This window comes from Mesoplodon densirostris, chromosome 6 (assembly GCF_025265405.1).
Source record: "Mesoplodon densirostris isolate mMesDen1 chromosome 6, mMesDen1 primary haplotype, whole genome shotgun sequence".
In the NCBI taxonomy this organism is placed as follows: Eukaryota; Metazoa; Chordata; class Mammalia; order Artiodactyla; family Ziphiidae; genus Mesoplodon; species Mesoplodon densirostris.
The window spans coordinates 110,718,970-110,731,963 of record NC_082666.1 but is presented as its reverse complement, the minus strand read 5'-3'; the positions used below and the strand labels follow the sequence as shown (position 1 = coordinate 110,731,963).

Here is a 12,994-nt window from a genome sequence, read left to right as displayed (position 1 = left end):
CAATGCAGCCATAAATAAATAAATAAATAAATAAATAAATGGAGAGACATGCCATAATCATGGGTTGGAAAATTCAATATAATAAACGTGTCAGTTCTCCCCCAGTTAATATATAAGTTTAACTCAGTCCTGTCAAATTTCAGCAATATTTTGTTGTAGATATAGCCAAATTTTCTTGACGGAGAAAAAAATAAAATAGTTAAAACACTTTTGAAAAATAAGAATATAGTGGGAGAAATTACCCTACCCAACTTCAAGACTTATCTGGAGACTTGTGTGGCATGAGCATTGAATAGACACAAAAATCATTGTCACAGATACAGAATACAGAAGTAGACTCACAATAGACCACAAAATGTGGCCAGATGATTTTTGAGAAAGGAGCAAAAGCAACTTAATTGAGTAGTCTTCGTTATATGGTACTAGGCAGTTAGATATCCACATGCAAAAAAATGTCCTAGACCTAACTATTAAACCTTCTACAAAAACTAACTTAAAATGGATCACAGACTTGCTTCCCTGGTGGCTCAGTGGTTAAGAATCTGCCTGCTAATGCAGGGGACATAGGTTCGAGCCCTGGTCCAGGAAGATCCCACATGCCGCAGAGCAGCTAAGCCCATGCACCACAACTACTGAAGCCCTCGCGCCTAGAGCCTGTGTTCTGCAACAAGAGAAGCCACCTCAGTAAGAAGCCTGCATACCGCAACGAAGAGTAACCCCCACTCCCACAACTAGAGAAAGCCCGCACACAGCAACGAAGACCCAACACAGTCAGAAATAAATAAATAAATAAAATAAATTTATTTTTAAAAAAACATAAAACATTTAGGAAAAAAAACAATTTTTAGAATTCAGGATTAGGCAGAGAGTTTTTAAGACTTTATACCAAAAGTCCAATCCATAAAAAGAAAAACTGATAAATAGAACTTCTTCAAAATTTTAAATTCCGCTTTGTGAAAGATCCTGTGAAAAGGATGAAAAAACAAGCTACAGACTAGGAGAAGATCTTTGCAAACTGCATATCCAACAAAGGATGTATCTAGAATATATGAAGAAGTCTCAAAACTCATCCGTTTCTTTTAGATCTAATTAGAAAGTGGGAAAAGACGTGAATAGGCATTTACCAAAGAAAATATACAAATGATGTGTTCCCCTTGACTTTTTATTCAAATTTAACTTTTTTTTCCTTCAGTTTCACTTATATTTTTGGCTTTTTAGGTGGAGTACTACTTCTGGAAAATCCAAAAGGAGATAATAGGTTGGACCTTCTAAAGCTGAAGAGTGTTGTTACTAGCATTTTTGGTGTAAAAAATAGAGAGCTGGCTGTCTTCCATGGTGAAACAGGTATGTAGAAAGTCAAAAGATGTTCATCTGTGTCCTTTGACACGAGATTGATCATTGAGGATCTTAATTTGGTAACATAACCTTTGCCTTTTTCCCGACTCTGAGTCAGGGCCAGCCTCTACAGTAGTGCCTGCACGCACGTGTCTCTTTATGCTTTCTTTGTGTGATATGGCTGAAAGAACACTGGACTTACTAGGAGATGAAGGTTCTAATCCTACCCTTTACTGTTAGCCATGTGATACATTCTAGGCTTCAGAGACTTCCCTGTTGTGTTTTAACTTTATTAAACATAGTGTCTGCGTCTTGCTAAATCCAGATTCTCAATGAGACAAGCTTAAATAAAATTTTAAAGAATTATAAGTCCATTTCCTCCCACTGTCATGGGTTGAATTGTGACATCACCACCAAATCCCCCACCTCTACCCCAAGATGTGTTGAAGTCCTTATGTTTACCCCCAGTACCATCTAATGTGACCTTCTTTGGAAATAGGTCCATTGCAGATATAATTAGTTAAGGTAATACTGGAGTAGGGTGGGCACTACTCCAGTATGACTGGTGTCCTTATAAGAAGAGGGCCATGTGAAGACATAAACAGGGGGAAGGCTATGTGGTGAAAAAAGCAGAAATTGGAATTAGGCAAACCTGCAAGCCAAGAGACACCAAAGATTGCTGGGAACCTCCAGAAGCTAGGAAGAGGAAAAGAAGGATTCCCTTACAGGCTTCAGAGGGAGCATGGCCCTACTAACACCTTGATTTTGGACTTCTCACCTACAGAGACTGTGAGACAATACATTTCGGTTGTTTTAAGCCGTCCCACCCACCCCACCCCACCCCACCTCCCTCCCCAGTTTGTGATTCTTACAGCAGACGAAGGAAACTAGTACACTCACTTAACAAACCTGAATGTTCATTTTCAGAAACTTTTAAATATCAGTAGCTTAAAAGAAGAAATCTAAATGGCCAATAAATAAAGGGAAAACTGCTGAACCTCAATAGGAAAAACCACAATGAGGTACTATCACATGCAACCGAATTGGCAAAAACTAGAAAAATTTCACAATATCAGATGTCAGGGATATTATGTAATAGGATCTGTCATTCCCTGCTGGATTGGAAATTGATAGAAGCACTGTGGACAGCCATTTGCTGTTTTATCTGTTAAGGGCTGGATAAGGGAAGCAAACATGATGTGGGGAAACTGAGAAAGTTAAGGTCTGGAAGACAGATGGTTCACTGGGGGCTCTGAGAAAAATCTGTCACCAGGATCCACCAAGGGGAGCTGGTAAGTAAGTCAGTGGACAGCTTGGATCTCTGTCTCAAGTCGCTGTAGAATAAGAAGCAAGGACATACTGGAACTCACATCTGTCTAGCTCACTGTCTCCTCTGACCCAGCAGATGGCAGCCTGTGAAAGCTGAGTAATGCCTGAGCCCCACCTTAACCTTTAGTGGCATAGTGGCTGTAACTAATCTTCTACCCTAAGCAATGTTCAATTGTATATAAATGAAATTACACTATGTGTGTTCTGTGTGTCTTGCTCTTTTCCACATATGTTCATTAGTCAGCTTATCTTCTGATCATAATTATCTTTTTTTAATATAAGCCGCCTTTTCATGGTAAAGTTTAGGATTCTGACATAGGAGGAAATTTTAAGAGGAGCTATAATATGGAGGAAAAATACTAAAAGGGGAAAAAACAATTTGCCTTATAAGTTATGAATATTATGCTATTTTGCAACATTAAGATTTCCTACTATTTGCATGTCATTAAAGCCTGATTTTATAGAAAAGACAGTATCCTTTGATAAATAGAAATAAAGTGGAAAGCATCACTGTAAAGATACATGATAGTTTAATAATTAAATAGGAAAAAGTGAATGACTTCAGCTCTGAACTTTCCCCCTGAAAGAATGATTTTTTTGTTGTTATTTTTAGAAATAAAAAACCAAACCAACTTACTGAGTCTTAGTGGAAAAACACTTTGTGTGGCTGCAGGATCAACTCCCTCTGTGGTCAACAGTCCTAGTACTCTTCTCTGTCAATATATCAACCTACAGCTCTTGAATGCAGACCCACAAGGTGCGTGCCTCCCCCAGCTGTGAACACCCTCAGCAGGCAGGTGTGTTAGATGTTAAGATTTCCTTTAATGTTCAATCTCTCTGATTTATATGGATTTTTTAAGTCAGCTTCAACTTAGTAATTTAAAATGTAGACTCCAGCACTTCTTTGGGGAATACTCACAGCTTGTTTGTTTCTTTTGGTGTATTTATGTAGAAACACCCCTCCATCTGACATGGTCAGGAAATGAGGTAAATTGGTTAGGTAAAAATTACAGCTAAATGAAGCTGAACTGTTTAAATGTCAGAACATTGTAGTCTTAAATTTTGCCTTCTTTTTTTTCTTGGAAAATGTTCTGAGAACAGTAGTACATATCCATGCCTTAATCAACAGACTAGATCGATACTTATTTTTCCTTGATATTTTGGGGTCCTCATTGTGCACATTTATTACTGTCTTCAGGCTCTTCATTTGACTGTTTACTGAATATCTCTTCCCTAAACTACTGGGCTTTTATACTAGTTGTTTTTTCTTCTTCCCTTTCTCTTTTCCCCCTGTGAGATATTTAAGACTGTTTCTGCAGACTGTACAGTTAATCCCACTCTTGCTCTTGTACCCACTGCTGGCTTTCAAAGCCTTTAGCTCTACCCATTAGAACTGTCTACTCACTACCTCCATTAGGGATCCACTAGCTAGAGGGTGAACTCTCAGGATTTAATCCATTTGGGGTTTTTTTTTCTGTAGAGTGTTTAATGGGAACAGTAGGCACTCTCCTGCTTGAAAATCCACTTGGGCAGAATGGGCTGACCCACCAAGGTCTTCTGTATGAAACAGCCAAGGTGTTTGGCCTTCGGAGCAGGAAGCTAAAACTGTTTTTGAATGAGGCTCAAACAGAAGGTGAGGAGATTATAGAACGTGCTCATTGTTTTTCATTTTTGTTTTTATTTTATTGAAAATACTGTGATGCCATCAATTATATGTGTAAGAGATAGTACTATTGTTATACTTTTTTTCTTTTTTTGCTCTTTCTCCAGAAATTTGCCAAACTATAAATGTTAAGATAATAATAATTAAAAGGATGATATGTATAAAGTAGATAATAAGGAAGAAAATAATTCAAAGGATGATTACTTTTTGCTTTGGAAATAATCTAAAAATTATATTGGTATATCAAAATACATGCTTCTAGGTAAATTAGCTTATCTGCTGATCCTAAAACTGTCCTCTTCCCCGAGAATCAAAATGATCACTGTATTTTAAAAGAACAGCTTGAAGGAAACATAACTGACATTGTACTTCCTCCTTTGCAACTTATAAAGCATACCTTTTCTCGGTGAGCTGCATAAAACTGTGAAGAGCTAGGTCATTAGTTGACATATTCTCCATTCCATAATTCAGAAAACAGAGAGTCAGGATAAGGCACAGGCCAGTGTCTTCGAGGACATGTTTTCTCTTTCTCCCACTTATATCATCCACTTCGGTGATTTCAGCTTCTGTGGCTGCTGACAACTTCTCTATGACATTTTAGCCCTCCCCCGAGTTCGGTTCTATATGTGATTCCCTGTCACACATGGGTGTTCATTTTAGTGCTGCTGCCACTGGAATCATTTCCTCAAACAGCTTCCCCTGATGGGATCTGGGTTGGGTTTTTCTGTTTATAGCCATCCTTCTTGTCACCCCAACTCAAAACCTTTTACCATTTCAGCCTTTTATTTATTCAGCTGTACAGCCTGGGATTTATTGGACTTTCTGAGTCAAGATTTGTGTCTCCTAGCACTGGTGGAAAATTGCTAGGCATTATCTTTTCCAAAGGTAGTCTTTTGATTTTCTGCAGTTTGAACATGCTGTACCTGGGTATAAATTTTTTGGTGTAATGCATTATTCATTTCTGTTACAGAGTTTTGATTTCTAGCATTTCCTTTTAATTCTTAGAATTTCCATCTTTCTGCTTACATCACCCATCTGTTCTCGCATATTGTCCACTCTTTCTGTTAGTGTCCTTAACATTAATCCCAGTTATTTTCAATTCCCCATCTGATAATTTCAAAATCTCTGCCATATCTGAGTCTGGTTGTGTTGCTTGCTTCGTCTCTTCCTATTGTGTTTTTTCCTTTTTAGAATGCCTTGTAGTATTTGGTCGATAGCAGTACATGATGTACTGGGGAAGAGGAACTGAGGTAAATAGGCCTTTATTGTAAGGTTTTATGTTTATCTGGCTAGGAGTTAGGCTGTGTTTATTGTTTACTGTTGCTGTAGGTTCCAGAGGCTCAAATTTCCTTCTGTTGTCTTATGGTTTCCCTAGAGATTCCTTTTTAAATATGGTCAGAGCTTTGCCCATTCTTTCAGCTGTAATGCCCTATTATCATACAGGAGCCCATATGATGCTGTAGTAAAGTATGGGGGGAGGAGAAGTGGGGGAAGTGTTCTATAATTTTATGATCAGTTCTCAGTCTTTAGTAAGCCTGTGCCTCTGGGCTGTGACCCTCCCAGGTGTTATTCAGCTTTAAAATTTTTCCTCTTTAGGTAAGAAAGGAAGGTAAAGGGGGCTAGAGGTGGGTATTTCCCTTTCCCCGGGTCAGTTAGGCTTTGGTTAAAAAGAAAAAAAAAAAAGTTACTGATAAGGAAGAACTTCTGCCATTTTACTGGGAATTTTTTTCTAGAAACCTTGTACCTTTTTTCTCCTCATTTCCTCCATTACTGCCACCTTTTGTGTTCAGTTCATTTTTTGCAGTTTACTGTTTTCTTTTTTTACTTCCTCTTGTGTGTGTGTGTTTTTTAAGATCTTAGTGTTTACCATGATGATTACAATTAACATCCTAAATTTATAACAATTTAACTTGAATTGATACCAGTTTGACTTTAATAACATACAAAAACTCTGCTTCTATACAGCTCTGCCCGTTTAGATTCTTGTCAGAAATTATATCTTCATAATTATGTTCCCCAAAACATAAGTGCTTAACTGTGTTTTATGTATTTACTTTTAAATCATGTAGAAAACAAAAAGTGGAGTTAAAAATTAAAAATGCAACAACAATATGGCTTTGACTTACTGTCTAGCATCTTTTCATTTCATCCTGAAGGATCCCTTTAGCATTTCTTGGAGGGCAGTTCTAACAGTAATGAATTCCCTCAACTTTCTGTTTACTTGGGAATGTCTTCATTGCTCCTTAATTTGTGAAGAAAAATTAAGAAAAAAATCTGTTTTGCAAAATGGAGAATTCTTTGTTGATAGTTTTTTCTTTCAGCACTTTAAATATGTTGTCCCACTGCCTTCTGGCTCTCATGGTTTCTGATTAGAAATTAATCTTTTAATCTTATTGAGTATCCTGGTATTTTGCTTCTCTCTTGCTGCAATCAAGATTTGGTCATTATTTCTTCAAATATTCTTTATATTCTTTTCTTCCTGAAATTCCCATAGTGTGTATGTTGTTCCACTTGGCCTGTGTCTCAGACGCCCCTTAGGCTCTGTCCACTTTAATTCATTCTCTTTTCTTTCTTCTCCTTCAGACTGGATGATTTCAAATGTCCTATCTTCGAGTTCACTGTTTGTCCTGTGTGCTAAATTATGCTGTTAAGCTTCTCTAGTGACTTCTTAATTGCAGTTATTGTACTTTTCAGCTCCAGAATTTCTGTTTAGTTCCTTTTATAATTTCTCTGTTGATATTCCCATTTTGTTGATACATTGTTTTCTTGGCTTGTTCTTTTTTTTTTTTTTTTTTTTTGCGGTATGCGGGCCCCTCACCGCCGTGGCCTCCCCCGCCGCGGAGCACAGGCTCCGGACGCGCAGGCTCCGGACGCGCAGGCCCAGCGGCCACGGCTCACGGGCCCAGCCGCTCCGCGGCACATGGGATCCTCCCAGACCGGGGCACGAACCCGCATCCCCTGCATCGGCAGGCGGACTCCCAACCACTTGCGCCACCAGGGAGGCCCGTGGCTTGTTCTTTGTATGCGGTTTCCATTGACCTTTCCATTAGTCAGTTATTTTCCATTTAAGACAGTTGATTTAGAGTCTGTCTAGTAAGTCCAAGTATCTGGGCTCCCTCAGGGACAGATTGTGTTAATTATTTTTTCCTGTGAATGGGCGATACTTTCCTATATCTTTGTATGCTTGTAATTTTTTTTTTTCTCTTTGAAAACTGGATATTTGAATTTGGTGACTCTGGAAATCAGGTTCTCTTCCCCAGGGTTTGCTGTGTTTGATGATTGAAGGCTACAGTCTGTTTGTTTATGACTTTTCCAAACTATTTTTACAAAGACTGTATTTCTGGTTGTATGTAGTCCCTGAAGTCTCTGTTCCTTTAGCTTATGTTCAGCTATTATTTTGACAGAGATTTCCTTGACCTCCAGGAACTAAAAATTTAAAAACAAAATACCTACCTCTCCCAGTCTTTAAAGATTGGCTCTGTTCTGGTCCACTCCTTCAGCTCAGCCAGGCCTCAGGCTTCTCTTCCTGTTTTCACTGAGCCCTGAAGATCAGCCACATTTGGCCAAAAAAGCTTTTTACCTTTATCAGAATCAAATGCTTAGGGTCTTCTCAGGTCTTTCTGTGTATGCATACTGCCCTGGGCATGAATGTGGCTTTCTAAATTATTCAGCATACAGAGGCACTTTTTAATGCTCTCATTGCCCAAACTTTTCCTCCCAGGCCTTAAGCAATCTATTGCCTGTCTCATCCATAATCTTTTGCCCCAGGCAGCCGTGGGTTTTTTGTTTGCCTTTGGTTTTCATGCAGTGCCCACCGTTTTTCCACCCTGAGTGAGTTCCAAGTAGGCAAAACAGAGACAAGCACCTTATGTAAGCCCTTCAAGTAGCTCCCAGACAGGTTAGAACAAGCTCAGTACTTTTGCTCTGTTCCTCCTGGAACTAGGAACCAGGGTCCCACACTGGAAACATGGGCTACTGTCTTCAAGCTCACCACCAAGCTAGAAAGGAGCTGGTAAAGCACAAGTAAAAACACAGATCTTTCCTGCCATTTTCAAGTTGCCTTTTCTTTGATTCAACATTCACTTGGTTGCTGTAAACGTTTGATTGCTTTCTAGAGTTCTGACCAAGTTGATTCTGGCTGGCTGTTTTGTGATATTGATGTCCACTTTAAAGGAACATTTCTTTAATTCTTTGGGGACACTATCTACCCTGGCCCACTTTAAACTCAATTATTTTGGGCCACAGAGAGTGTTTAGAAAGTTCTGGCCCCAGTCATGCAAGGGGCCAGAATTCTCATGGGAACATGTTCTGTCTACCTCTCCCCAAACCAAGGCTAAGTGGGGCAAGTCTCTATATTGGTTTACTGTGACTGGTGCAATAAATTACCAAAAACTGGGTGGCCTGAGACAACAGAAATGTATTCTGTCACGGATCTGGAGGCCAGAAGTCTGAAATCAGGGTGTCAGCAGGACTGTATTCTCTAGGGGAGAATTTGTTCTTTGCCTCTTCCAGCTACTGGTGGTGGTTCCGGGCATCCTTGTGGCTACATCACTTTGATCTCTGCCTCATTGCCACCTCTTCTGTCTGTTTCTCCTTTTTCCAAAAAAGGTCACAGTCACAGTTTTCAGGAATTAAAGCATGGTCATGTCTTTTGGAAGGCCATTATTAAACCCATAACGTTCTCTTAACTGTTTTTTCTCTGTGGTGAAGGATCTTTTTATAATTTACCCTTTTTCCATGGGCTCCTTATTTGAGGTTTCAGTTTTTTGAGGGGGGTTTCAGTGGACTCCCCAGTTTGTGTAGACCCTAGGATTTTTCTTCTCTCACTTTCATAGCCTATTAGTGCCAAATCTTTAAGCCTCCAGGCCCACCAGAAAATCTTAATGTTCAGCTACCTCTTGGGATTCATGACATTCTGGGCTCTGTGGATTTCTCTCATTTTCTTCCCTTGCTCAGCTATTTTTTTTTAATTTTAAAAAATTTTTTTTAATTAATGTTTTATATTATACTTTGACATTTTCTGCTACATTATTAAAAGCAAAAGCCTTCTTTTCCACTTGCATTTCTCTCTTTAATGAAGCACAGTTATTTTGCTTGAGATTTATTTTCAGTAACTCTCCTTTGTCTCTTCACCCCTCACTAGTTTTAGGGCCTCATCATCTAATGAGACAGCCTGTCTGCAGGCTGTATTCTTCCACCAAGATTGTCTTCATGCACATTCCTCCCTTGATGATGTTCCCCTGCTCGGATCCCCCAAGGCTCACCATTATCTAATGCCTCAGAATCTTTATCTTGACACATAAAGTCCTTCCTGTTCTGGTCCTTATCTGTCTTTCCAGTTATGTCCATGAAGCTTTCATTCTATCAGAAGGCTTTTTTCACTCTCCTTCCAACACACTTGGCTCTTTCATGATGGTTTGGTAGTCAGCATCAACAAGTAGGAGTAGCTTCCTGTTTTGATAACCTTGTGTGAAACTTCAAAGACATTCTTAACTTCTTTTTCTTAGCCCTCAAATCCATTGGTCACCAAGTGCATTTGAGCAGTGAAAATGAAGTGTCATCATTTTTACTTGTTCTATGCAAGTGTAAGTACCTGGTTGAAGCTGAAGGATAGAATCACATCCATGTGAATTAGATATTAGTACTACTACCTATGATTCACAAACCAGATCTTACCTATAATGTCTTACTACCTTCTTTTTGCTCTTAAAGGTTGACTGGGCAAGTTTAGTAGGTGAAAGCTTGAAAGTTAACCTATTCACCCAAGATTATCAAGAAACCTGGTATTCTTTCCAATCTAGTGTCTTTTCCCAATCTGACATCTCTTGCCTCATTTTCATTGTATTCTTTCTCTCAAGATTATCTTTCATAAAATATTAATAATTTGGTAAATTAGAAGGATCTCATAAGGCTTACAGTTTTAGAAACTCATTGATGCCTTCTTGCTTGTTCCACTAGATTCTAAATATCTTCTCCAGCTCCTGTAGTTATCTATTAAGGAGGCAGCTTTTGAGAGTATCTTTTCTTATCCAGGGTTCCTGTTAGGACAGGAGCCATTTTTAGAGAAAGTTGGTCCTTCCCTTTGAACTCAGATCTGGCTAGATGCAAAATGCCCCACAGTAGGCAGAGAACTTTAAAAAATTTTCTCCTTCCTTCCTTCCTTCTTCCCTCTTCCTTTCCTTTCTCTTTCCTTCCTCCCTTCCTTCCTTCCTTCCTTCCTTTCCCTTCTTCTTCTCCCACCACTGCCCCGCTTTTTTCTGAGCTTTAATATATTTAGTGTGTCTTGATCTATAGTATTTGTGTTATACTTTTGGATGCTCAGGGTTTTTTTTTATCTTTAGCTATATTGGCTCCTGTATTTTTTGACCTGAGTCTTTAGTCTTTGATAAATTCTTGCTTTCTGACATTGCAAGCTGTCCTAGGTTTATCATGTATACTCTTTCTTCCCCAAACATGGAAGTTTTTCCTGTTATAGGGTGTTAATATTTAGGAACCACAAATCTGAGCTGCTTGCTTAGCATTGCTTCTAGGCCTTTTCTGAAGACATAGGAAATATTGTTCGTGTGGGAGTGTGGGGACATCTTGGGCAGTACTCAGAGTTAGTTAGGTTAAGGGCACAGTCCTCCAGAAGTCTGCCCAAAACTTCTAACCCCAAGTATAAGGAGTTAGGCACCAACTACAGGCTCAGACAAAAGAGTTCACACAAGACCATTTTCACTTCTGGCACCAACTGCAAGTTCAGAGGGTTTCCAAAAATCACCCTCAGGTCTGATAATTTGCTAGCAGGATTCACAGAACTTGTGGAAGCTATTGTACTCATGACTACATTTATTATAGGGAAAGGATAAAAACTAGAACCAGGCAAAGAGAAGAGATGCACAGGGCCAAATCTGGGAGGGGGTCCAAATATGTAACTTCAGATTATCTCTCTGCAAGGAGGCATGGACAGTGTTACCTCCTAGCCTCAATACATGACAGTAGTACGTTCAGTGTGTTGCCAACCAGGGAAGCTCACCTGAGCCTTGGTGTCTAGAGTTTGTATTGAGGCTTCATTACATACGTATGATTGCTCGTACGGTTGGTCTTTCTGGTGTAGACAGCTCCACCCTCAGTCATCTCATTAGCATAAACCATCAGGTGTGTTCAGTGGCCTACAATAAATAACAAAAGATGCTCCTGTCACTCAGGAAATCCCAGGGTTTCAGAAGTGCCCCCAGTAGCTGGGACAAAGTTTAGGTTTCTCTTAAGGTGAGGCCGAATTTCTTACTACCCAGGCAGTTAACATTTTTTTAATATTCATCCAGAATAGGTAGAAAAATGATTTCTTTAAAACTTCTTCTTTCCATTCTAGAAATTACAGAAGAAATCCCCATGAAGACTTTGAACACGAAGACTGTGTATGTTTCTGTATTACCGACTACAGCAGACTTCTAACATTCAGCTCTCTGTGTGGTTCAGTCAACCTTTCCCTGGCATATACCTCTTCTCCCCTCCCCCCAACCCCGGACACATACACGGACACAGACATATTGATATTTCCTTCAGGTGCATGTATAATATACTGCTTTTGGTCTAAAATTGAAATGGAATTGATCAAGTGACTTGAGACTTCACAGTAATAGTCACACTTAACCGTAAACACCTATGTAGTCATGTTGAGGAAAAGTTACAGTGTTACCTCAGCACTACAGAGTATATTTCTATACTTGAATTTTTAAGTATAGAACATAGTAGTTGTTTAAATGGTATACTGTGTGTGTGTGTGTGTGTATGTGCGTGCACGTGTATATATATATCTCTGTATCTGTCCATATATATATATCATTCTGTGGCCTTTTAAAACTTATTTGAAATCTCTTGAAGGAATGGACAGTGTTATATATTTTTGCTACCTGGATTTTCCTGGGTAATTTGATGGAATATTTTTAGTAAATCAGAACAATAGACTTTCTCACAGGTAATAAACATGTTAGAAGTAATTCATTCTCCCATAGTTCAGTGAAACTTGGAATTTGCAATCTTTAAAGAACACAAAAACTTAATAGTGACTTCCATATTAAGACACTAGACTAAGTATCTAATTACACTTCTTCCCAAAATCCTGTGTCAAAGAAGCAGATGCCAAGAGAAAATTAGATGTGCAAGAATTTATTGGGGGAAGCATACATGAAAGATAAAGGAGAGAGAGTAAAGGCAAAGGTAGAGAGAGCCTTCAGGCAGAAATGACCTGACTTTGGACCCATGCCTTGCTCAGTCAGTGGCTGGGAGCAGCTGAGGGGGACCATGGCCTCAGCACAGATGGATCCATTGATCTGAAAATGTAGTAGCTAGAAGCTGTCAACCAACTATACTTCCTACATCAGATTCTCCTGAAAGGAGCTCTGAATGGTGCGTCTCTAGCTGCTAGAATAAATGCATTCAAATCCATACCCACAAAGTTGGAGGAAACCACACAAGATAACAAGTGTTGGCAAGTATCAGCGAAACTGGAACCCTTGTGCACTGTTGGTGGGAATGTAAAATGTTGCAGTCACTATGGGAAACAGTATAGAGTTTCCTCAAAAATTAGAAGTAGAACTACCATATGATCCAACAGTCAACTTCTGTTTACATATCCAAAAGAATTGAAAGCAGGGCCTTGAAAAGATATTTGCACACCCAGGTTCA

General features: G+C 39.1%; 1 protein-coding gene across 4 annotated transcripts in view; it reads left to right on the top strand.

Moving 5' to 3' along the window:
• Positions 1-12,193, top strand: part of IARS1 (isoleucyl-tRNA synthetase 1) — an 81,731-nt gene extending 69,538 nt beyond the window's left edge. For all 4 annotated transcript variants that reach the window (XM_060102397.1, XM_060102395.1, XM_060102394.1 and 1 more), the window contains exons 31-34: positions 1,219-1,344; positions 3,278-3,421; positions 4,145-4,297; positions 11,679-12,193. In XM_060102397.1, coding sequence (XP_059958380.1) covers positions 1,219-1,344; positions 3,278-3,421; positions 4,145-4,297; positions 11,679-11,761 — 506 coding nt within the window. In that variant the 3' untranslated portion in view covers positions 11,762-12,193. The remainder of the gene's footprint in view (positions 1-1,218; positions 1,345-3,277; positions 3,422-4,144; positions 4,298-11,678) is intronic.
• The last annotated feature ends 801 nt before the right edge of the window (positions 12,194-12,994 follow it).